The sequence below is a fragment of the Silurus meridionalis genome, chromosome 22 (genome assembly GCF_014805685.1).
Source record: "Silurus meridionalis isolate SWU-2019-XX chromosome 22, ASM1480568v1, whole genome shotgun sequence".
NCBI classification, from domain to species: domain Eukaryota; kingdom Metazoa; phylum Chordata; class Actinopteri; order Siluriformes; family Siluridae; genus Silurus; species Silurus meridionalis.
The window spans coordinates 4,217,433-4,245,004 of record NC_060905.1 but is presented as its reverse complement, the minus strand read 5'-3'; the positions used below and the strand labels follow the sequence as shown (position 1 = coordinate 4,245,004).

Genomic DNA, 27,572 nt, shown 5'->3' with positions numbered 1-27,572 from the left:
TCTGGGCTTCTGCTGAAATCAATGATTTATTGAAAAGTGGGAGGAGCAGAACAATGTGTGCCAGTGAGCAATAAACACTCTGGTATGATCCACTCCCGGGGAGATCGATTCCGACAGAGAGAAAGAAACGAAAGAGAGCAATGAGAGCGTGTATTCAGGCTCTGTTCTGCGGTGTGGTAATTATTCGGGGAAAAATAACTAGTGCGTAGCAATTTCGTGACAAACGCCGAAGAATGAATAAGAGAGAATGAGTTGGTGATGATGGTGTGTGTGTGTGGATTTGAATTTTCGTTCCCACCCATGTCGACTCTGCTTGCGTTGCAAATCACAAGTTCATCCTAATGAGAGAGGAGCGAGGTCCGGCGCTAGATCAGAGGACAAACAAGCTGCCAAATCACCATAGTAACCAGCGATGACCAACAATGCACTGCTCAGCAGCCCAAAGCGCAATCACTAAGGTCCTGGTCGAGTACAGTCTGGGGTTTATGCAAAGAGCAGATTGATTCAATCATAAAAATTAAACAACCAGGCATCAACCAGCTTTGAGCAGGAGGTCCAGCAGGGTCAGAAGTTCAGTAGGAAAAAGGGGGAAGGGGAGTTCCAGGAAATGGTGCAGTGAGGCAGACTGGGTCTCTTAGTCGGAGCAGACTCTTATGTAAACACGCATCAATCTCAAAACACCAGTATTACTCTAAGCAAGGGTTCCCTAATTTAAATGTATTTATGCCGCCGAATGTTTGATTAGTTTACTTTGTTCTGCAACATACACACAAATAAGCGTTGAGATATATCGCCTATTCAAAAAGCATTATTACCATCATAACGACATTTTTTTATATTCATTGCTATTAAAATCAAAACATTAACTTACTTATGCATATGTATATGGTTGGTGGGTGAATCTAACAAATACTTAGGCTATGATAATAACTAGAGGTCGACAGATAGTGGATTTTACCGATACCTATAGCTAGGTTGGACCGTTCTTGGCAAAAACCAATTAAAATCAACTGATAGTTTTTCAAATGGATACTGGATATAATATAAACAACCATAACACTCCATGTGAAATAGTACTGAACTTTATTACAAAAAAACCCCAACAAAGAACAGTGCTGAATAATGAAAATATGCTAAATGAAATAAATATGAATATAATCATTAATAAATGTGATCATATAATTGATAATCGCGGTGCAGCGCGCAGTCTCAAGTATAAAAACAAACAGCACGTGGAAAAACTATCGATATGGATATCAATTATCTGTGCCTTGACCTTTATTAATAACTACTGGAAATTTTTGTTTAAGTCAACCTTTTTTGACAAATATAAATATGATACGAGTAAAACGTTTACTTCAAATTAAATTTTCAAAATATGTCACTGGCATTGTTCAAAGGGCCGTCAAAATGTGGGTGGGAGTGGGCCGCATTCCGGTTGCTCCACCCCTCTACCTCACTTCTCACCCCACACCGCACCACCCTCATCCACCGCTCGACTAGCATCCCAGCATCTCTCTAAATACAAGGAAGACATGCTTCAAGACTTTTCTCTGTTCTGGCACAGAGGTGGTGAAACAAACGAACAGCTGAGTCACTAGCAGGCTTCAAAGGTCTCAAGACCCACCTCTTTGAGCAGTATGTACATTAGCAATTCTTCAATTTTTTTTATACTGTGCTTTTGTAACTTTATTTTCTCACAACAGAGTTTTTAGATAGATGTGTCCTAATGAACCAGTATCAGAAATTAATAAGAACATCAAATGAGTTTTGCTCAGTCTCTCTGGATAAGGGTGTCTGTGAAATACTATAAATGTAAATGTAATGTAAATGTGGCTTAGTGCAAACACGTATGAAATGTGAACTAAGGTGGCTAAAAACTGGCAGATGTTCAGCAAAATGTTCAGCAGAACCTGAACCAATGACTTGACAAAATGCATCAGAGGAGTAAATACTTTAAGGTAACATAGTGGTAGCTTAGCGATTAACGTGTTAAATTTCTGATCAGAAAGTCATGTGTTCAAATCCCAGCACCACCAAGCTGCCACTCCTGCTCAAGTTGTATAAATGATATAATAGTAAAATAAGAGCATCTGCCACGTACCATAAATGTAAACACGCCGTCTCAACAACTGTCGGAGTTTAGTGGTTAAGAAGTTTTTGATGGGAAGAGTGTGAGTTAAAATCCTAGACGCCACTCATGGTTAGAGGTCGACCAATAGTAGATTTTACAGATACCGATATCAACCAATAGTTTTTAAAAAGGATACTGGTTTAAAAAAATAAAAAAAAATAAATAAAAATAAAAAACTCTCCATGTAAAATAGTACTGAAATAAAATAAAAATGCTGAATCATGAAAATGTTCTAAATAAAATTATATTCATTGATAAATATAATTATAAAATAAAATTATATATAATAAACATAATATAGCGCTCTCCATGCAGCGTGCATTCTCAAGTGTAAAAAAAAAAAAAAAAACAGCACGTAGCATCAGTGATTCACCTCTAAAGGCCGCTCTTTTAATGACAGCAGCCCGAAAGCTGGAAAAACTGTCGGTATGGATTTTTGCCGATAGTTCCAGCAATCAACTATCGGTGCCGATTAATCGGTCGACCTTTACTCGTTGGCCCTTGAGCCTTTGTAAGTTGCTCTGGATAAGGGCATCTACAAAATCCCATAAACGTACCAGCGTCATTTCTGTCACAGATCACCGTTTTAGTTTATCCAATCAGGCAGCCTTCAGGCAAAGAGTAATCTCTCAGACTTTATTAGATTTTCATTTGAATTATCCACTTGACGCCAACATTTAAGAGAAAGAATACCAACATTTTGGTAACTTGAACTATTGCTGAAATAATAAGCCACATTATTGAGTGGTTATATTTAGATTCTCTATATTCTGTTTTTTCTCTATATTTACTTTTTCTAAATAAACAAACCTCATCCCTAATGTTTCAGAAGCACTAAACCGAAGTTTGATGTACTAAGAAGCATGCCTTGCGGTGTGCGCTTACTCGAAAAAGCCCACCCTTGCCTTCAAGGCAACAGATCAAATTCTGTACCTCAGCAGTGTTTTGGCTGAACCAGACCGGGGATTCATTAGGCGTTTCCTACTGCATTAACTAGACAAACAATCCCGGGGCGCACCTGGTTCAATCCCAGACCCCCTGCATCCCTGGCTTGGAGAGGAAATGACTGAGACCATGGTGTTTTACATGAACAACTTATACAAAATCTATATTGGTAAGACGTGAAAGCAAAACAAGATCTGATAACACACAGTAGAGCCAGACGATGAGGAGTGGATCACAAATCTGCACTAATCTACACTGATCTTTCCTCCTCAGTTGCAGGAGTGCTGAGGTGGGGGGCTGGGATTTACACACAGCACATGGGGGAAGAAAAAATGAGGAAAGAGATGAGAAGAGGAACGAAGTGGGAACTTGGTGGCCTTGATTTCTGAACAGTGCGTCCTGTAAGATCAGGTTCTCAACAGATACGTTACACTATGTCAGTAAATATACAGTGTCGTAGATCTGTGTGTGTGTGACATAGATGCTTCGGTTTTGGATATTCCCCATCACTAAAAGTACTTTTTACAAAGCAAACATGTGATAAGACAAGATTAAGGCAGGACACGACACAACACAGCACCACAGTAAACGTCACATTAGATGTTTTTTTTTAAGCACAACTGCATTTAGCCACAGGCAGCAACATTGCAGATATTTTATTGATTTTATTTATTTTTTTTACATTAGTGAAATCTGGATACATCTAAATGAGTGCAGAATGACCTTAAAATTTAATTTTTGTTTTAAAAGTCCTCCCTCTACACTAATGTTTTCCAAAAATTGCTCATCCACTTAGAAATGTGTAAAAGGTTTACACCCAAAAACACAAAAACCTTTAACCTGCGTCATTTCCTTCAGGAGTTTGTTTACTTCCATCTCTTTGAATTGAAAAAAAGGGCTAATGTTAGCCGTGTCACAGCCTTCGACTTTATCTAACTCTCTTCCTGCAAACTGTTTGGTGAAATGAGGTAGTGACGTAGTCAGTCGGAAAAGTGTTTTTACTATACAACAGTCAGCTAGCTTGCTAGTGTAGATAAAAAACGCAATGAAAACAACACCGCTAGCCACAGCAAAAATGCTACGTCATGCCTTCGATGTGACCTGCTTCAGAACAGAGATTTTGCAGTTACACAATGCAAATATTTACTGAGGGAACACATTAATACGAGCATCAATAGTGATCAAATCCTTAAAAGGGCTGGTTTTAAAGAAAAAATACTGTTAAAATAACTATTAATCTAAAACATTTTGGCTATGGTAGCAAAGATGGCTAAATGTGTGCGAAGTTAGCATAATGCTGAGAAGGCATTACTTTAACAATTGATTTCTTTTAATCTGATATGAAGTTACATTTTAAAACAATCTGATGGCCAGAAAATGATGCTGAGTGTCCAAATATTTGAGCAAATTGTCCTTTGCTAGCAAGCAAATGATTAACAATGCTCTGGGTGTTTCTCAGAGCTTTAATTTTCATCTTTTTTTATTTTTTGTACTCGCTTCTGAGGATGCGAATCTCAGATTCACGAACGCTGAATAAAATCATCGGTCAGCAACCCGCAAACTTTCCCAGTCCCTCGGTTCCTTCTGAGAGCATTTAGGGAATTGATTTGTCCTTCATGCTGTTGGACTTCGATCAGTTTCCGTGTCACAGGTTTAAGAATGCGGGATTAAGAATCTAGCATTTGTTTAACGTTTCCACAGGTTTGGTATTAACTGAAATTCCTTGTGGCCGCAGGATTTTTGGACCTTTTTTTAACTGTTCAATGTTGTCATAGTCCAACATTTTATTTTCTTCATCATACGGGTAGGAAGATGAAGCTTCCGTTACTAGAACAATTAATCTCTGCATGGTCCTGCTGCTCTCTGATTGTAACCATAATGCTGTGTGACCCAATTTCTCTAAGCAAAACCCACAGCTGGCAACCAGACAAGCGAGCAGCAGTTGCACTCGGACCACGGCGCTGACCCACAGATACGACCTGGAAACATGGGAAATGTGCGCACACACACACACACAGGCAGACAGACAGACAGACATACAGACAGACAGACAGGAGTCCAGAATTCATCACACCTCATTAAACCCTCTGAAACCATGACACCAACACTGTAGCACCTGCTAACCTGAGCAGCTTAGCACCGCGTGTACACAGCAGTCTCACAAACACACACACACACACACACACACACACACACACACACACACACACACACACACACACCAATGTTAGATCCCGCACAATACATATCTCTTTCAGTAAGTTGGATCCTGTTTTAATCACAAAAGCAGAACAATATCAGTCTGCAACAGACAAAACCAGAACAGCAGTTATGTAATGAAACACACACTAAAGTAGTATCAGGCGACTGAGCACCAAGAGTCGCTGTTTTAACCCTGAAGTAGATCAATATCTCATAACAGCATGTTTCATAGCATTTTATTCCTTATACCAGAGCACTGAGAAATTTAGTTAGTTATTATAAGAATGACTATTATTTTTCCGTTTAAAGCCTCATTCAATAAAACACATTCCTTCCTGTTCCTGGGGAAGTTGAAGCTCAGTGGTCAAGATGTAAGACTTCTGATAAGAAGGTCATGAGTTCAAATCTTAGCACCAACCACTGCTGGGCCCTCGAGCAAGCCCTTAACCCTCAACTGCTCAGTTGTTTGAATTAAATAATTGTAGGCTGCTCTGGATTTTTTTTTTTTTTAACAGGATGAGGTTTTAGATGCTTTTTTGAAGATTGTGAGGGATTCGGCTGTCCAGATGCAGTTAATTACATCGTGCCACGAACTGGGTATGTTACGGTTTTGTGCCTCTGTGCAACGGTACCACGAGCCGCCACTCAATTACCGCTTGCAGGCTTCTGGAGGGGATGCAGACACATACTCATTACAGCTATTAGAGCATAAGTGATAACAGGAACATGTACATTTCCCACATTTAGAAAATGCTCTCATCCAGAGCGGCTTATCATTATCTTAATACAGCTGAGCAGCTGAGGATTAAAGGGGCCTTGCTCAAGGGGCCCAGTAGTGGCAGTTTGGTGGTGCTGGGATTTGAACATTAAAAAACTCATGCTTGTGAGATTATTGCCTAGAATGCTGCTGAATTCTGGAATCTGATTGGCCAAAATAACCATATTTTAACTCATTATCTTCAAATCGGGCAAAAAAAAAAAAAAAAAAAAAAAAAAAAAAGAAGAGTGGACTGTAAACTGTTTATAACCGTTTCATTGTTGTAAAATTGCTGTCACATCATAACAGGAACAAATAATTGTTGCTTATTTACCTACAACAGCAGCACACAACACATGCAAGTGAAAGAACCCCCAAAAGAAAACTTCTTTTAAATCAGCTCAGATCATCAGCTCAGTCCGAATCTGAAACCTAGAGTTCAAAACCATAACTTTGTGCTCATAAAGGTTTAATCGAGGACGTTCTAGATTAAGGATGGTCTAGATCGTGTCCAAAACACAAGGCTCACGCAACCTTGTAAAACAAAAATCGAACTGAACCAGCTTCACTAAAAACCGCCAAAAACTCTCACTATCCACAATTCACTGCAGATACACAGAGCATGTACTGTACAGATCATTCAAAGTGCAAATCTCCCATCCTAAAACATCTCTCAGGGATACAAGGGAGAGTAATACCACAAACAGCTGTACATACCTGCACTCCGATATCTATTTCCTCTGGTTTGCCTGAAATGCCCGAGTGTGTTGTGCTTAATGTGAATAACATTTACATCGGAAAATAATTCAGAAGCATGTTCTGCTCAAACCATCTGAAACTGTGCATCTAGTGGCATTAGAAGATCAAATCGAAAAATTTTATTAAATTAAATTCCCTTGTTGTCAACCGTGTAATTACACAACAGAAATGAGATGGTCTGTGCACTTGTACCTCATATTTTTGCATATTGTATATACATACACCATATTGCCAAAAGTATTGGGTCACCTGACCTTTCCTGCTATATGTGGCTCTCAAACTGTTACCACAAAATTGGAGGCACTCGATTGTACAGGACGTCTTCAATAAAACTTTGCAGTCACTTGAACTTGGAAACCCAAAACCTGCTCCAGCATAGTAATGCCCCTGTGCACAAATAGAGCTCTAATCTCATCCCTACTGAACACCTTTGGGATGAATGTGAACGCTGACTGCACCCCAGGTCTCCTCACCTACATCAGTACCTGCCTTTAATAACACCCTTGTGGCTGATGAACATAAATATCCAGAAGCACACTCCAAAATCTAGTGAAACATCTTCCCAGAGGAGTGGAATGTGGAATGCGATGCTCAAAAATCACATACCGTACTGATGGCCAGGTGTCCCAATACTTTTGGCAATAGCGTATGTATATTTTTACACAATGGATTCATTTTTTTGATCTACATTGTTATTTGCACTTCTGGTTTAGATGCTAACTGCATTTCATTGGCCCTGTACTTGTACTCTGCACTTTAATGACAATTAAGTTGATTCTGATCTAATCTAAAGTTGTCTCTTGCTCAAGATTAGATTAAGCATATAAGTGAAAGTACATAAGTACAAAAGTACATTGTTTTTTTTTTCTTTTCAATTTAAGAACAAAATTCTTCAAAAGCAAATCTTTATATATTTATTTATCCTTCGTAATTCTCATAAATCCTTTATGAGATTAAATCAAGATATACATCTATCTACAACAGGTTTTCTGGCGGTTTCACAAAGTCAAATTGAAATGAAATCGGAATGAAATTAAAGATCTGTATCACGACATCGAAAAAACACATACAAATACGTAGTTTAGATGTCGTAATACAGAGCTTTAATTTCATTCTTTCGCTAGTTCAAATATAATTCGTTGTATTACGGATACAAACGAGACCAAAATGCAACAGCCAATCAGCTTTCTGGTACTGTCTGTTGCATTTTGGTCTCGTTTGTATTCGTAATACAGCGAATTATAAATGAACTAGCGAAAGAAAAAATTACATCACTATTTAAACAAAAACAAAAACACTCTAAAGTGCTGCAGGAGCATTTCAAAGAGCAAAGAGGTAGCGTAACGTGGACATCGAGAAATTAAGGCCTGTTTAAAATAATTTAAGACCTAAAACAGATTGATTTACAGGTCTTCAGAATCTCACAAAAATAAAAAGCTGAATTTGGGTTTGAAAACTGTTTCTGAAGATAATAGAACAGAAGAGACAAAACAAGCTAAGAAAAGTTCTCCGTCCTCCTCTAGAGATGAAAACAACCTCCACACAGAGTCTTTTGTGTATTTAAAAAAAAAAAAAAAAAAAAGTCTGATCCTTCTAGACGCATTTCATTACCATGTGCTCTTCAGCTCAGCTCTTCAAATGTCCCATACACATGAAGCCACTTAACCATGATGAAGAGCAGGAGAGTCTTTTCTTATGTCTGGAACCAGAGTTAAAAACAGATCTCGATATAGCCTACACCACACACCCCCCACCTCTTGTGGCCCCTCACCACCCCATTCTATACACAAACACACTCTCACCCCCAACGACTTTCTCTCTGGTCATATTCTGGACAGCTGAGCTTTTATTAAAAGCAAATAAAGAATCAAACATCTTCCTGCATGTCCATTAATTCAGTGAAAGGGTTTGCTGGTTTGTCACACACAACAGTGAACCACTCGCACACACCACCACTCCTCCCTGCACACTCCCTCCCCTATATATTATGGATGTGCATCTCCGTAACTGAGGCCGACGCGATTCGCATCTCGAAGCATAGCCAACGATACGATACATTAAAGATACATATGAAGCAGCTACCGATGTGATGCGATACGATTCCCCCCCCCATTACGCTGCACTGTGATCCGATTTCCATTTGATTTCTCACAGTGCAATTCAATGGAAAATATATAATGCTCTGAAATTCAATATGTACAGATTCAGACAAACAGCAAATCATCAATTTACTTAAATGCCTTCTGACTTAAGGTCTTTATAGTGCAAAAAAAATGTAAGAAATACGATGAAATAAAACCAGACTTTTTTTCCTGTTGTGTCTGCAGGAAGTTACAGCTCTACCTCTGCCATGTTAATCTGTAGTCTATGTGACTCTCAGGACATGCCTCGGTCTCCGTAGCGTTGTGATACGTCATTCAGTTTAGCGACAAGAAATCAATCTACATATCAAATATTGGTCTCAAATTATCACTTTCTATATAATAAAAATATAGCGCATCTACTAATAATTATACAGAAATAAATCTGCTTTTATCGATGCGAATATGTTCAAAATGATGCTTCATGATACAAAAGCCAACTTGTACACAATGCACACTTCAAGCGATGCATCACGTCGGGAACTTTTATGCAAATCGGTGAATTTCATCATCCCTAATATATAAACCACACCCACTTACCATTTTAATTGGCTTGTGCCGGAGGTCTGCTTCCGTCACCGGGGTGTTTTGGTCTCTTGGTGTTAAGGCCTTTTGGCTGAGGATCTCTAAGAGGTTGGTATTGTCTTTAGGAGCCCCGTTGGCCCCGGGGCCCTCAGCTAGCAGCAAGCCATAGGTTCGAGAGTAGAGCTCTGGAGACTGTAGAAGCCGTGTGACAGGAGGCTTCAGGTGCTCCTGCTCGTACTGGTCCAGATAGAAGGGGTCTCGCAGCTCCACTGGAATGTTGTCTATAAAACACAACATGAAAAATTAGTTGCAACAAGAACACAACCCCCAAAGTTGACACATTTTCATAATAGCATTGCTCAAAGAATGTTATTTCAATTATACAACTGTAAATATTACATTGTATACATTATTATTATTATAAATGTACAAAAAACTCACAGCAGATGTTTGCATCTGCAAATTCCACAAGACACAAGAGTTTGTTAAAAAGTCTGTTGTTCTTAAGGAAGAGATCTCCAGGAACTGTATGTTCCAGCATCTTGGGCATATTTGACCCCTTTCCCCCAGTATCTATAGGAGTTTCAGAACCATCTTCAGAAAAGGTGCAAACGTTCAACAATTCTAAAGAAGGCAGAGTAGCACGTTAAGATGCGTGAAGTGGTGCGAGGGAGGGGGGGTGTAAACATTTAAACAGAATGGTAATTCAGTTTTTTTAAGCTTTATTTTTTAAGCTACACGAGATCTTCACATACTTTCCAGAAGACAAAATAATATTTTTTTATTAACACTTGGGCTGCAACAACTAATCAATAAAATCGATAATTAAATTCATTGTCTATTTTATTACCGTTTTATTATTACACAATTTTATTAATTATATATTCTAGATGTTTATCTTCACCACTAAACAAAATATCTGTATTTTTGTAAAACAAACTGTCGAAACTAACTTGCCATCTGCGATTATCATTAACGACAATACAAATGTTGAAATACACAAATTGCTTCACCTCGCATCCTCGAATGCTGTTTTTTTCCTTTTTTTTTTTTTTTTTACAGAAAAAAACAACCCAGCATGAGTGAATTTGTTCAAAGGAGAAATCCCCCATGGACTCCTCAACAAGCAGCTACTGTCTGTCTAGACGTCACCAACAGCTGGAACAAAATTGTGTCACACTTGGTGAATGAACCTGAATCAGATTCTATAAACTTTATAAAATGTCTAAATTAAAGATCGTTAAACTTTATGTAGATTTTGCATTTTTTTAAATACACTCTTTTACATAAATTCCCTGAATTAGGGTTCGATATAGTTATAATAAGCAAAACATCTAGTTAATCTGATTAAACGGAGAAAAAAATAAAAATAAAAATCAGATCAATCGATTAGCAAAATAAACGTTAGTTGCAACACACGTATGTATGGTGCATGTAAACACATTATCTATGTGTGATTTGGACACGGTCCTCAAGTTCATCTTTTCATTACAGTTCTTTTCATTTGCCTTTTCTGCTGGAATCACAAAAATGTCTCAGAATTCCTACTCGAAAACTCTTCAACTCAAGGTTGCACTGGGTTCAAGAGGTGACATTGAATCAAAATGGTATATAGGTAGACTATATGGACAAGTGACTATTCCAGCCATATGTGGTTCTCCAGAAAGTTGGAGTCACTCAACTGAAATAAATGGAAACATTTATTAAATAGTGTGCAGTTGTGTGTGTGTGTGTATATATATATATATATATATATATATATATATATATATATATATATATATATATATATATATATATATATATATATATATACATATATATATATATATATATATATATATATATATATATATACACACACACACACATATATATATATACACACACACACACACACACACACACACACACACGAATTACACAAATGGGGTCTAACAAGTGCAAACTATTTCATATATATAATTTATTTGATTATTATTATTATTATTATTATTTTATTCATTTATTTTTTACTCCTGCAATGTGAGTCACATGTGATATTGCCTGCTGTTTAAACATTTCTTTTAAGAAAAAAATGCTGACAGAAAAAGTGTAATGCTGATTCTTCTCAATCAGACCCAAAACAAACACCAGACCTGAAAAAAGAAAATCCAAAAGCAAAACAAAAGTAAACCGAATACAGTCGCATAATCGTTACATAACCGATCTGTGCTTAGGTGGAGAAAAGAAAAAGTCCCTTATAGAAAGAGGACACACGATGCAGCTCTGGATGAGAGTCTCACAACCCCGCTTGGATTATGAGCGCTCACTGCGAGCACGCACACTGACGTCCTTATTTACAGAGTAACGTTTCATTCAGAAGGGGCTTGTGATGAATACAGATAAAACACTGAGGAGGTTATGAGGGCTTACGGAATGATCCGTCTGAGCGGTGTTTCTCGCCCGAGGCGTGCATCTGTGGAAGGAGTGTGATGTCATGGTGTTCGTTAGCACAGCGCTTACAAACGTGTGGGTGAAAGATGAAGAAACCAGAAACGAACACGTGCGGTACACAAAGGGGTGACGCAAAGCTGCGCTAATTGTGAAAGAAGGTGTGAGGTAGCTGGCACCTGCACAGGACTGGGAACGAACAGGGCGAGTTTCCATTTTAAATCTGTGGACATGATAATGTATGCTGAAACACTTGCACACGTCATTCCTCCGCTTCAAAGGTTGATTCTGCACACACACACACACACACACACACACACACACACACACACACACACACACACACACACACACACACACACACACACACACATATATTGACTATTGTATTTAGTTCAACAGAACAAGATTTCAGTGCAGTGTATGTAAACACTCAACTGTGTGACGGATCTGTACAACCCGGACTCACACACACAACTGTACTCACTTCACACATCCATGCCCATATTATATCACTTAATTACTACACTGTTTACTTCTGTTTGTGACTGCTGCTATTGCTTTTTTTGCACAAACCCTTTTGTTTACATTTTGTTTGATTACAATGTTCACTCTCGTATCCGGGTCTCTTTTCCACACCGCACTGTGTAACATACAGCAGGTTTACTGCCGGTGCTATTTTGTGTTTTGTGTATTTGTCCTACACTGTCTTGTGTTGCCTTTGCACCTGGTTGCACACTATGCACTTTATGTGGCGAGGACACTTACTAGTCCTTAAGCCCTGTGTTTCCTGTTATGTAGCTTTATGTTGTCTATGTAGCACCAGGGTTCTGGAGGAACGTTGTTTTATTTTACTGGTGTACTGCGTCAGCTATATGGTTAAAATTACAATAAAAGCTTCTTGACTTAAAACAAACACACAGCAATGTGAAAGTCAAACCTGAAACATACACACACACACACACCCACCCAATCACCGCACCCACCATCACACACACACACCCCAAACTGGTTCTGCTGCATTCATAGGCAATCAAAACCGTAAGGTGTCTGTAGTTCCCATCACACACACACACACACACACACACACACACACACACACACACACACACACAAAACCTTGGGACAAGCAGCCAGACAAGTTCTTCAGAGGATACGTTGAAGGACAAGGTAAAGTCCTAGTTGGGCAAAACACCAGACGCCATGCTACAGCTCACATGATATTTGAGGAATGAATCACTTGGAAGCGTGCAGTAGTGGGAAAATAATGAATGCAGATCCAATAAAACATTTCAGACACTCCCATAGAGAGTATTATGGGATGTACTGGATATAAAAAAACATTACTCAAGTACCTTCAAGCAACTAAATCTTTGGCTTCTTTTAAAGGCCAAGGGTGTTTGGGTTTTGGTAGAAGAGCAGTCAAAATACAAACTAATAGCACTAAGAGCATTTACGTTTAATAAAAAGATGACTCAGCACAAAAGCAAGACAAATCTAAGAATAAATGGCATCTGATATAACCACGTATCCGCTTCCAATAGAACCACAAAAAAGTAGACTGGACTGAATTCACCCTGTAAGTCGGGGTCCCCAATTATCATGCCGCAGACCGGTACCGGGTCATGGATCATTAAATACTGGGTCACACAAAGTAATTTTTCATTTTATTTCCTGTTTTTTATATGCGTCGATAAATTAAGCATGGCCTGACTCAGCATGGTGAGTTGAGTACAATTTTCATTATATATGTAATATTTAAATAATACAATACATATTATAGTAATATAACAAGCGCATCGTTGGGTTGCGAGTCTGTGGTGTAAAATACTGTAGGTTGGGGTCCGCTGCTGTACGTAATCTGGATTTTTCCAGTCGTCACTGAAACTGCGGGAACCAAACTTTTCCAGACGTTTCGGAACTAAAAACTGGTTTGTTTACAAACATGCATGAGTCAAAGTAGATAATTAACATACTTATGCTCCTAGCCCCGCCCACAATCATCGGTCGCGTTAGTACAGGACTGGCGCGATTGGGAAATTGTTTTGTACGAAACGACTAAAGACTTATTCCATGCTAGTTTTATCTTTACCGCAATTTTTTTGTACTTATTTTAACATATTTGTTTTTTTCCCCTTTTTCATTTTATTCGCTATGTTTCACATTTACTGCATTTATTAATTTTAGCTGTAAAGCAAATCGCGTGTGAATGAAACGTGAAAACAGACGAGAGAGGTCGCAATGCGAAACAGCTCTTGCGGTTTCACATAAACCATAGTCCTACGTCATTCTGTGACCATCTTATGGCCGAAGAAATACGTGAAAATTTCCATATAGTATCAGAAGTTTAGGCCGACCATCTTCTGGGCGCGTTTGCCGCATCAGCCTTCGTCTGCTGACCAGCCAATGAAAATGCAGCATGAAATGACCTACAGATCGACGCGACATGGCGTTGAAAATATAGGAATAGACGTATTTGGGATTCCAATAAGTTCGCTTGTGCAATGTGTTCTCCAGCAAGGATTCTGCATGCAGGCAAACAGCAGAGGAACTGCAGCTCTCAGGTGATCGCAATTCATCTTGCTCTATTTGTTTACCACTAGAGCATGCTGATGATGTTTTTTCCTTCTATACCGACTTGCGTCGTAGCTGATGATTGGATAGGTGTCATAGTCATATTGTCTACACACACACACACACACGTACCCAGGTTTATTAGATCCGCGTCTCAGAGTGCGATTTGTAACGATCTTATAAGTTTGCTGAAATCATCTGTAGTCCTGGGTGCACGATTTCTGTTTATCTTCTCATTAAGGGTGGATTGTAATAATGTAAAAGAATTGGCAGGAGAAAAAAAAGCGAAACAAAACTGTCATTTTCTTGTCCTGGGTTTTTGAAACAGGATTCACTAAGATAGAATTGAAATGTAGAGTAACTGTAAAGATGCGGCGTGTGTTATGACACGTATGATCGGGTACTGTCCGTCAGCCGGGCTCTATATAAAGAGCTCAAGCCCAGAATGCAAAGCAGGATGCAAAAAGCCACAGCGGTGTGTGATGTGTGTGTCGTTTCCCAGCAGATTATCGCTGAATGAATACTCTGTGCAGCAGTGCGAGCGATACGCAGCTGAAAAAGCAATACCTGGAAATTGTGCAAGTGGAGACCGTGGCTACTGTGCAAACACACACACACACACACACACACACACACACACACACTATGAGAACACACTTCTTAATGTCAACTTTAAACAAAGCACTCAACGATCAGTCTGATGTCACATGCCTTTCTCTCACCCACACACACACACACACACACACACACACACACACACACACACACACACACACACACACACACACGGATATCTACCCGATTCGACAAGGTGATGAGGTGCGACTGTGGATGTAAACAGCGTTTCAATAAAACATAGATAAAATCTGGAAATGGTTCAGACAGAAGGGACTTTAGACGATAAATATGTCTAATAGACAAAAACAAACAGGAAGTTTGGCACAAGACATGTCCATTTAATTAGCATGTCTATTATTCATCCAACAACAAAGCATTTAAAGTGTCCAGACTGTACACACACACGACATTGGGTCTAAATGTAGAAGGAGAAAAGTTTTGTTTAAACACTTTTGATCTATAGGTGTTACACATCATGACCTCTGTAACCAGCGTTTGGGTTTCAACTCTTTCTGTATGCTCAGGATAAACTCAGTAATCTCACGGAGCAGGTATATACACTGTATACATTAGGGATGTAACAGTACAGAAAATTGTCAGTATACTGGTTCATCCTCAATACCGGTGTTTATTTTTGTTATGGTATGAATTTTTTGTATACAGCAATACCGGTTGTTAAACAGCGTTCGGAACGTGGCGCGTCGAGACTCTGTTTGAGAAGGGGTCCCTTTTCACTGCTGAACTGGTGAGGGCACAACTGTGTGTGTTACTAAGGACAGGATCGACATCAAAAGTTCCCGAAACTGAAGCTGTAGAACTAGAAAGTGATGACAGAAGAACATGAGCAGTGTCTGTTGTTTGGAGGTTCTTCAATGTTGAAAAATCCGATGTCGACCAAACAACTATTTACTGCAAAAGTTGACGGGCTGAAGTCCTAAGAAACTAAGATCAGTGTCTTCCACATCTGCAGGAGACACTGGAAAAGCAAAAAGAAAGCTAGCTCGGCCACCAGTCCCCCCCGTCTGAGAGAGCGTTCAGCACTGGCGGCAACATTGTGACGTGCCGCACTCAAACCAGATGCTGGGGACCGTCTGGTTTTCCAGGCTCATAATACGTAATGGCTGAAATGATTTATTTATGTTGCTTGGTTAAAATGTGTAAATATTGTTTCTATGCTGCAGGATAATCCTGCAACCCAAGTTGCACTTTATATTTGTTTTATATTTTCAATACTGGAGTGCTGTTGGCTAACGCTAGCACTATAGTTTCTTCAGCGTTTTCATGCGTGCACGGAGGAAAATCGTGCTAAATGAATGCTAAAACACCACGGATTCCAGACTTTTCGGGAGAGTTTGTGGCTTTGTGGTTACAAAGACAAAATTAGTGACGCTGACTTGCATGTCATTTACATGCTTTCGAGTGGATGAACCAGGGTTGCCAGTTTGGCATTAAAAAAAAAACAACGAAAATGGAAACCCTACACCATGCAATTTCACACATCCATTTCCTCAGTTCGCCTTGTTAATGCGGTAAAATAGACTCCACCTGTTATATAATGTATATCGTAAATTTAATTTCATCTATTAAAACGAGAAGGTCAATTCACACAAATTGATTGAGATTTCCTATATTTTATGTTAATGTCAATGCACAATGCGAATATTTCAACTGGTGCACCAGTCCACCATTATAACCACACAATTTGCTCTTATTGTATGGTTTAAAACTGACATATAAATAACTGGTGTTTAAAGAAATAATAATGCTGTAGGTTATTAATATGGGGGAAAACCACACATCTGGCAACAACGGGAAAAATATCGGACAACGTGCTGCTTTTTACTCATCCGCCACTATCTGAAAGTCCTTCCCACAATGTTTTGGTTCAGAGGGAACTTTCAGTAACAATACATTTGTTTTTCCACTGAAGAAAGAAATACACTATATGGACAAAAGTATTGGGACACGACTTTTACTGGTACTTGGAGACCCCAACCTGTTCCAGCATGATGACGCCCCTCACGCACATCTGCTGCATGTTTAGTAACGAGGCACTGGAGAGCAGCACTCTCGCTGACCACATGCTCACACGCCTGCTTTTTATTAGATCCTGGATGTCGGGTGGAGGAACTGCGGATGATCTTCGACTTGCCTCGAAGGATTGTGGTGGTTACAGTCTGGGAGTATTTGTACTGTACATTTATTAGAGTTACTGATCAAAGCAGTTGCCCCGATTCAAAACGGGGTAAAAAAATATATATGATCGTGTACGAACTAAAGAGATTCGGCTGTTAAATTTGACGAAGTCTGATAACGCAAAGACACACACACACCTATTTATTACTTGTAATTCCATTTGCTAGTACGTTCGAACTGAGTTTTCCCATAAGAATGAATGTAAAAGCGATTTAATCCGTTCTGAGATCTCATTCAATCGCTTATTTCTGCACTTAAAAAGTATTTAAAGCCTATTTTAACAAACAAATACACCGCTAATGACTGTAATGTAAACATAATTTAACACTTATGTGGTAGTGGTTGATTGCGAGTGTAAGATGCGCATCCTCGGTTTCCATGGTAACACTATTTACTTTCGTTTTCACAGCACCATCACTGATTTTCTTGGGAGACATTTTTCAAGATTTCTAGTGAAATAAAAATATAAAAGTTTAAAAAAAGTTACGTTTTTGCTGCACTGAACAACGAGAGCGACCGAGCGATATGTCATTAACTAAGCGACTGATGCGACCCTCCGCCGAAAACGGGGAACCGGCAGCGTGGGTTTGCTCGTGCCTTTAAAATTTGCTCGTGAAATAGGGTACAATTTTTCGCTCGTATCTCCGTTTGCTCATACAACGGGGTTTTACTGTACCGATAAAGCAGCAGTTTTAGCTGTGGTTTGATTTGTAAAAGACATTGGGACCTAAATGAAAAAATGTAAATGCTTCACCAGGTCAAACAGCAACCTAAAGCATTTCAAAGAATTAAATTAAACCCTCAGACCACATCTTCCTCCGAATCCTCAATTTATTCTATAAACACAAATCTGTGAATCCACCTGCCTCTTATGGTTTATAGGACATGGATTAGAATTCAGTCATAACAACCTGTAAACATGTGCTTGTGAGTTATTTTTTAATAAAAAAAATTAATAAAAAAAAAGAATGGCACCCTGGCTATTCTTCATGGACCCTTTCTAAGAACCGCGACCTCTCGTCTGAGGCGTTCAGAGCGGCGATCGAGACGCGATCGCGGTGACGGACATAACGATATTTGCTCTCCTTATTAAACGCATCATGTGAGCCAGGCGAAAAGTAAAGCATGGGAGTAAACTCAAACGCGTGACTCGTCGTCACGGTGTAATTTCGAATGTTTCAAAATACAAACCCATAAAATAAACAAGAAACCGGTCACCACAACAACACAAGGGTTTCATGGAAAGGAGTCGTCTTTCCCAAAGTGTTTACCAAGGCGAGCTGGGCGTGTGTGTGTGTGTGCATTGAGCGTTGGATGCAAAGGGATTTGAACAGGATTTCCTCTTGGAATGCTCGCCCTGTGCGCTCTGGTGAACCGCTGACTCATCACGGTGACACACCGATGGAGCAGAAATGACTAAGTGGAGCAACCAGGAGAGTCCAGGAGAGACATGCCAGCCTGGCCAAACTGCCCCGACTGAAGAGAAATTAACATTAAAGCGGGTTTGAAGCGGTAACTAAAGATGAATGAGGATGAACAGAGAGTAGATGAGGGGGAGGTGCGGTTTATTGTTCTCGGGCTCAGTGTCGCGCTCTACACGGAACGGAAAAACCCATGCGCATCTCTGACTCAGTCTACTCAAGTAACACAGACTTAGCATAATGCTGCATGATTTGAATTGGAAGTACAGATGCAGAACCAAAGCCCGAAGCTGACTCATGGCTACAGACTACAATAATATTTATGAAAAAGAGGGCCAAAAAAGCTGTTGTTAAAGCCAACCGCTAGGAGAAAGCACGGTCGAGGAGGAGTATAAACCTGCGCTCAGGAAAGAAAAGAAACACCTACACACTAAAGCGTGTGGCACACAGCAGGGCGCTCAGCCAGCTCTCTGTGCTGGAGTGGAGGTGGTGGAGGTTAACGAACAAGCTTTATACTGTTTTTTTATTTCCATCGTAGACCAAACAAGCACACCATGAAAGGATTGTTTGGTCTGCGAAGATCCACCAATAACAGGTCAGCATAAAAATAGCACTAAACAATCATCATAAGTAGCTATTACCCAAGATATCTATATATACACACACACACACACACAGAGTGGCACAGGGAAACAGGAAATGTTTAAAAGAGGAGCTGGCAACCCTGGGATGTAGGCAATAGTTTGGAACCAATGCGACCTCATTTTGCCGTTAGTTATAATGGAGCAGTGGAGTGGTTTAGCTTTAAAAAAAAATAAATAAATAAGGAGTCCCCAGGTGGCGTTTACACACCAGAGAATATTGAGGCTGTTCGAGTTGCCAACATGAGGAGCCCTCGCCGCTCGGTTCCACAACACAATTCATTATCGCTGTGTTGAGCTGTTTCTTCAAAATGACGGACCTAGGCACTCACCACCATTCTTGTAAAAGGCTCTCCTGTGAACGCTCGTTGGCAATCACGGCACTGCTCCGTTATAACCAACGTCGAAGGGTTTAAAACGAGCTCGCGCTGGTTCCAAATGATCGCAGACGCAATTGCGCCAGGGTTCGCCAACTCCTAGTTCCAAAATTCCCAGTTCCCCTTCACCACCCTGTATAATTCAATCTCATGCATTAAAGGTGCAACAACCAATTATAAAAAACGTGCACAAATAAATAGAAATATACATAAAGGTCTCGGACTTGATCAAAAAGTCATGGGTTCAAATCCCAGCACCACCACACTTGAGAAAGGTCTTTAAACCTTCAACCGCACAGCTGTAGAACTGAAATAATAGGATAAGGGCATCTGTCAAGTGCCATAGAAGTAAATGAATGTGTAAATAAATAATAATAAATAAAAAAAAAAAAATTAATTTCTGGTCTATAATGCTTGTGTTTGTTTGGATGTGTCTACAGTCTTTTATTTTATAGACACCCCACAATCTACCGTAGATCCTGGGAGTCAAAGCTTAGTGAAAATTCAGTGGGAACCATTTAAATGCCTGACTCACCTCGAAATCTAGACCCAACTCCTCAGACAAGACTCTTCAATACCCTATTTATGCTAACAAATGACAAAATATCCATATTTACCTCAAGATTGCATTTTGAAGCTCACTCGTTTAGCAAACCGAGAACGGCTCAACGCTCATCATCTCGTTTTAAGACAAACTACAAGGCATTATACTGACGGCCTGGATCGCTCGGATGACATCATCCTATAATCTGACATGTGATCACGCAGTCTGGTATTGAATTCAGACAAAATGTCATTGGTATCTTGTACAGTGCGCCGTTATCGACAACAACACAAACAAAACCAACTCCCGCTGCACCGTCAGCGTGTTACGACTCGCCTCAATACCGAGAGCAGGTGCTCTGATTAATTCATTAAGAACACACGATAAGTCCATGTGCAAGTGTCTCACACACGCCTGCTGTACCACTGAACCTAATGTAGGAAGCACAACGGAGAAGGACACGCCCACTACGGCTATCTGAAGGGTCGTTACCGACTTGCATGGAAATGCAGGTCAAGAACAAGTACAAACATTCAATCTTCTGAGGTGCAGACGTCACGAGTTTTACAGTACAGTAAAAAAAAAAAGTCGATCTATCGAGGTCAGTAATGAAGCGGTCGGGGACATCTTCCCGCCTCCACCTAAGCTCCGCCCACAAACAGTTACTATGTTTACTAACTAAAAAAAAAGGGTCTGCTAAGCAGCGCTTTTGTTTGTATTTAATTGCATTTTATTTTCACGCTTTTTGTGAACATGCTGTGTTTTCAGAAACGACGCAGGAAAAACGAGTCCACAACACAATCCAGGGAGAGTGAGGGGAAAACTGATGATGTCATCAAAGTCAGACAGGAAGATAAGTGCAGTCCTTGCTCAGCAGGATTTCACTGCTGTAGACTCTCGCTTGCTCACACTCACTCACACTCACTCACACTCTCACACACTCTCACACACACACACTCACACACACTCACACACACTCACACACACTCACACACACACACACACTCACACACACTCACACACACTCACACACACACACACACACACACACACACACACACACATTTACAGCAAAATCCTCAGTTCTCTATCCAAGGCTTTTCCTTTCACTCTGCAGTGCATGCCAGCCTCAGTGACTCTGACCAGAGGGTGTGGTTACTCGCCACAGCTGCCAATGCAAAGACCAAACGCAGACACGGTGTGTGTATTGTGTGTTTATGCGTGTATGTGCGCTAGGGAGTGGGATTGTCATTCACCGGTACCGAATTGCATAATAAATAACATGTAAACCAAAGTGATCTAGCTGAATTGATTTAATGTCTATCCCAACTCCAAATATATTTCCACTGGTTGTTTTTGATCTCTGGTAATCTATTGCTTTATTATGCTTAACTAAACACGAGCGCTAGATTATCTGCCCTGAAGCTCAGCCTGCCGTTTGTACACCAGCCATCGAGTTCTAAAGTAAGCGCAGGAATGCCGAGTGGCACATGAATTATTTGTGGCTCATTTATTGAACACAATGGAACATGAAGAAAGTGCCAACACATACACACACATACAGGAAAAAAAAAAAAAAAAAACGAGTTAATTTTTCATCGCGGGTTTTGCAGAGTTTGCTATCTCTCATCAACGAAGTGTTTTCTCGGCTACAACTTTGACCTTTAAAACGCAGATCAGCAAATTTACTGCAACATCGTATTAGTACAGCGCGGTATTTTTTAAAGCAACAACAATAACACTTTCCCCAAGCACTTTACTGGTAATCAATCCTTAAACCCAGTCTAAATACCTGCCTTTAATCCAACCCCCCAAACAAACCTGAGCTCTGAAGTGTGGATTGAACACGATTAGCTGGTTTGGCACTGTTGGTGGATTTGTTTTGGACTGAAGAATGTGATTACAAGTTATTGCATTGCAGTTTTTGGCACTGTAACCTATTAAAGGTACTGAAAATGAGAGTACCATGTAGTACTTCTGCAATCTGCATTACTCTTTTTAATCATTCTTCTCATTTATCCTGTATATAATCTATTGTATTTCCTACGAGATATTTAAATATATTATATATATATATATATATATATATTATCTGTGCACACTGATCAGACATAACATTCTGACATTATAACAATTATGAGTGGTGAAGGGAAGAACACTGATGTTAGTGGGTGGATTTATTTATTATGCAGCAAGTGAACATTTTGTCCTCAAAGTTGACGTGTTGGAAGCAGGAAGAATGGGTGAGCGTATGGATTTGAGCGAGTTTAATAAATTGTGACGTCTAGACGTCTGGAAAAAAAGAACAGTGGTGAACCGGCGACAGGGTCATGGGCGGTCGAGGCTTATTGATGCACGTGAAGAGCAAAGGCTGGTCCGTGTGGTCTGATCCAACAGATGAGCTCCTGTAGCTCAAACTGCTGAAGAAGTTGATGCTCTAAATACTTGATGGGTCAGGATTGTTTTGGCAGCAAAAGGGGGACCAACACAATATTAGGCAGGTGGTCAATGTTATGCCGGATCGGTGTATATACTGTGTTTTGCTTTTGTACACACACTGTACATATGCACTGTACATATACTGTACACAATAAAGTTGTATCTATCCGTCTGTCTGGTTCTTCAAGCTTTTGCCAAAGTTAAAATCTCATGATCGCCTACATTGTCTGTGTTACAGTTATCTCAAGATATATAGCTGAGCAATTGCCTACAATTTAGACATTACCAATGCTGTTTGAAAAGCACTATGGTTTAAAGGTTTGGTTTACATTATGTTGTAGGCTTTGGTGGAAAAATAATCCGAGCAAGCTAACCGCACAAGCAGCATACACTCAACAGAGTGACGGATCATCTCTGCTGCTACCTTCCGAGCTTTATTTTTCTTCATAATGTTCATTTACAGTGAATGGGATTATCATCTTTCCATGTGAAGTACCTTTTACCTGAAAATGCTAAATGAATGTAGGTTTAAAGCTCATTTACAGTACATGGTGCATCAAGCATAACTGTTATCCCCATATTTCCAACACAATCTTCATCAAAACATTTTTATGTTCATTTTAAACACATTTTTGCAATTGAGTTCTTTAATTCGAGTGCTTTTGAACCGACAGACACTAATAAAAGCAGCACCTGTGGTAACGTCTATCCACGTCCAGCTAAAACACCTAGCATGCTAATCTAGCGAACAATAAGATTTACAAAAAAGTTGTGAAAGTTCAGGATTATGTAACGCCTTCGTTCACCGTCAAATCAACCGGCAAACATGTGACACACACGACGAGTAAAACCTCTATGTTTAATCAATGAAAGCGCTCTTGCTAGTGCTTAACTAGCTGACTAGCGGCTAGTAATAACAGGAGGACATTTTTATATTCGTACTCGTGCGTGTTCATGTATCTTAAAGAGGAAATGAGGATATTGTCCATTTTAACAGTATTGTGGACATTTATTTGAGTATATTTAATGAATTAAACTAACAGGATCAGGTACTCAAGCTGAGGAAAAATTTATCGAAAATTATATAGAAACTGTACCACTCTGCCTTTTGTATCTTTAATATCTACATTTTAGCATAAACGTGAATGAGGTGTAAATTCACTCGTATTTTATACAAGAGTCCATCCATATTTACATAATAAATAGTCTGAATTAAGTTAGAAAATGTGTATGCTTGAGGGAACAAGTCCAGTAATAAGGAATGGCACAATTTATTACTATTGAGAGTGAAAAGCTAAATCAGGGGCTGGATTCAATAACACGGGGAACTACACACACACATATATATATATATATATATATATATATATACATATATATATATATATATATATATATATATATAGAGAGAGAGAGAGCGAGAGGCGATAGATAGATAGATAGATAGATAGATAGATAGATAGATAGATAGATAGATAGATAGATAGATGATAGATAGATAGATAGATAGATAGATAGATAGATAGATAGATAGATAGATAGATAGATAGATAGATAGATAGATCGATCTCGAATGTGCCAAATTTAATATTATGAATATGTATATTTATTCTACAAATGTTTTGGTTGATTGATTTTTTTTGTGTTTCATGTACATGTTCTATTGTTTATTATTTCCTGTTCTGTTTCTCGGTTAGAAATAAAACTAGAAATAGAACTTTTAGAAATAAAAGCTTCTGTTTAAAAGGTTTAAAATAACACAAGAAAAGTGGATGTAAATACGAGGATTAAAACGATGACCTGTATATAAATTGAATTGTATTTTATCGTTTTATGATTATAGAAGAACTTTTGCAAGGACTTATCGGGTTTGTGACGATGTAGGAACATTATATTCTCCTGCATTACAGTTTGAAGGAAAGGTAGTCTAGGACCATGTTTCTATATCATGTAATGGGGTTCTATTCTGTACTGTCAGGATATTTACTCTCTCACTATCTTGCAAAGACGGCGTTTATTTCAGCTTTTACATGTACAGTATTTATTATTATATAGACAAATCATTTGCACTATTACAACTTTACAGTACAGGGTATCTACGCTCTCACTGTCGATGTTTTTTTTGGACTAAATGTGGCCCTTATGTCACGTCCTAGTTAGTTTGTGTGTCCTTCTGGGTTTTGTTTTATTTTTGGTAAATTTTTTTTAATCTTATGCAGCACCTCAGTCCTGTGGGAACCTGGTTTCATTTCTGTGTACTATACTGTATTCGGTTGGAATGACAATAAAAAAGCCTACCTGATTTATAAGTAGCAGCTATGAACGTTCTCGAATAGGTACCAGTGGGCGTGTGCTCTGACACGAGTGACTCACGGCAACACGCATTTACATTTCACGTGAAAGAAGAAACTGCTGATAATCAGCCAGGTTTTGAGAAGGGAGTCTCAACAATCAGTATATTACAGGAACACCGAGTTCAACCTGATCCGACATCACGCCGTCCTAAATGACAATAATTCCTGACTAATTCCTCGGAATGATGTAATAAGTGAGAGCCGAACCAGCAGGTATATTTTATTGGTGTGTTTTTTTATAATTTAAAATATTAATACGTTTTATTTGTAAATCAATTTTAACAATGGACGTTGTCCCAAAGCAGCTATACGGAAATAAACAGGTTGTAAAATTGTAATTTATTTGCAAGTGCCTCTGTGTTTATCCCTAATGAATGAGCCAGTGGTGACAGTGGTCAGGAAAAACTCCCTGAGATGGTATGAGGGAGAAACCTTGAGAGGAACCAGACTCAAAAGAAAACCCAACCTCATCTGGGTGGCACTGAATGTCCAATCATCAGTGAAAGTCATAGCACATGTTTAACAAGCAAAATAAAAATAAAAAGAGCATTGGGGGGTCGTGAGATGAAGGTGGGAGTGTGTGTGTGTGTGTGTGTGTGTGTGTGTGTGTGAGAAAGCATGCAGGCCACAGAAAATGTTGCTTGTTTGTGAAGTCCACTGAATTTCATTATGTAAATAAATTCGATTAGCGTTCAGACCCTCAGACATGAAACTGATCTCTTGAGTTTGACCAGATGTTCATAATGTAGGGTATAATCTCTATCCATCTATTTACACATGTGTATCCATCAATCAATCAATCAATTTATTTATCCATCTAACTATCTGTCTACCTATTTACCCCTATATCTATCCATCAATCTCTCTATCCAGCCATCGCTCTCTCTCTCTCTCTCTCTCTCTCTCTCTACATTTAAACAGTGGTATTATAGAGATTATTTGGGAGACCAGTGTTTATTTGTAGGCTTTTGTAGATGTTTACACTGCAAACCAGAAACAGGTTAGAAATAAATAAACTGCTCTACAAGGATGGTGTGTGTCTTTGTGTGACCGAGAGAGAGAGAGAGAGAGAGAGAGAGAGAGAGAGAGAGAGAGAGAGAGAGAGAGTGTGTGTGTGTGAGAGATTGTGAGAGAGAGAGAGAGAGAGAGAGAGAGAGAGTGTGTGTGTGTGTGTGTGTGAGAGAGAGATTGTGAGAGAGAGAGAGAGAGACCGAGAGACCGATAGAGGTGAAAGAGAGAGATAGAGAGAGAGGAAGAGATAGAGGGAGAAAGAGAAAAGGAGAAAAAAGGAGAAAGAGAGAGAGAAAATAGAGAGATAGAGACAGAGGGAGAGAAAAAAACGCTGAGTTTTCATCTCCACTCATGAAAGCGCATGATGAACGGATGAAACGAGCAGAGTGTGATCTTGGAGTGTGTGTGTGTGTGTGTGTGTGTTTGAGTGTGTGTGAAATGGGTCAGTACCTGCATTGCCGTAGGATTTCGCCAGAACCCAGCCCACACTGGCGCAGATCTTGGCTCGGTGAATGTCGTACTGATCCAAAGCTTTCACGTCCGGGACCACGAAAGTCTTCCTCATCGCATTCGAGTCCACCATATCGATCCTCCCCTTCTTTAAATAAAAGACAGGCCTTATGGAGGAAAAATACGTAGAAAAAGAGAGGACTCAAGCGGTCATCCTTTCATACCCCGCTGCGTGGAGTGAAAACGCGGATGTCGGGTGGCGTCTCCTGCACGGAGAACCAGGATCCGGGAGGAGAAAAGGAACAATAATAATAATAATAGAAAAAGGAAAAAAGGGCTTCTTATTCCAACAAAAAATAGTCGTGTTTTATCTTCGTGTAAGGCCACAAAGCTTCAATAACACGCCCCCGGTGTGCCACGGAGCGTTTCACTGCGTTTGCGGATATTTGGTGACTTGTTCCAGCCCCGCGGTGAAAGTCCGCATCCCTGCGCGCTGCTCGGGGAGAAATGCGCCGCCGAGCGACCGAGCGACCGATCGGGCTCCAGGTGCTCCATACACACGTCACTCAAACACACGACCGACCAATCACAGCTCAGAACGAGCCCTGGGTACGTCATTAGTAGGCGGGACTAACCTTCTAAAGGCAGCCGAGCAGGTATAAGGTGTAGTGTGAACCAACACACACACAGGTGCAGCAATGTGTGTGTGAGAACCGGAATATGAACTCACTTCAAAACCGCACCCTGTTCACTATTTGAGACATCTTTGACATTTGATACTGTTGGAAACATATTTATAAAGGGTTATAGTGTAAAAGGAAAAAAATTCATTGGGAAATCCCACAATGCACCACAATGGGAGAATGTAATGAGATGTAAATGAGACAGTTTGTAAGGAAGAGGAAGTAGATACGGAGCAGGTTCAGGCACATGGGCTGCTCCAGAACTATTGGAAAATATTTCCAAATGTCTGCAATGGACAGCATGGGGCGGATCCATCTTGGTGGCACGGGGTGGCTAAGCAAAAGCATTGCCACCCCATCTGCTACTC

The 27,572-nt window shown here is 39.7% G+C and overlaps 1 protein-coding gene across 4 annotated transcripts in view; it reads right to left on the bottom strand.

Annotated features, from left to right (window-relative positions):
* The window catches only part of camsap3 (calmodulin regulated spectrin-associated protein family, member 3), a 45,182-nt gene extending 18,093 nt beyond the window's left edge, over window positions 1-27,089 (bottom strand). For 2 of the 4 annotated variants that reach the window (XM_046834738.1, XM_046834739.1), the window contains exons 1-2: window positions 26,522-27,089; window positions 9,479-9,744 (exon numbers count right to left, since the gene is read on the bottom strand). In XM_046834738.1, the coding sequence (XP_046690694.1) occupies window positions 9,479-9,744; window positions 26,522-26,654 (399 nt within the window). In that variant the 5' untranslated portion in view covers window positions 26,655-27,089. The remainder of the gene's footprint in view (window positions 1-9,478; window positions 9,745-26,521) is intronic. The other 2 variants (XM_046834737.1, XM_046834740.1) reach the window with 2 other exon arrangements.
* Window positions 27,090-27,572: the final 483 nt, after the last annotated feature.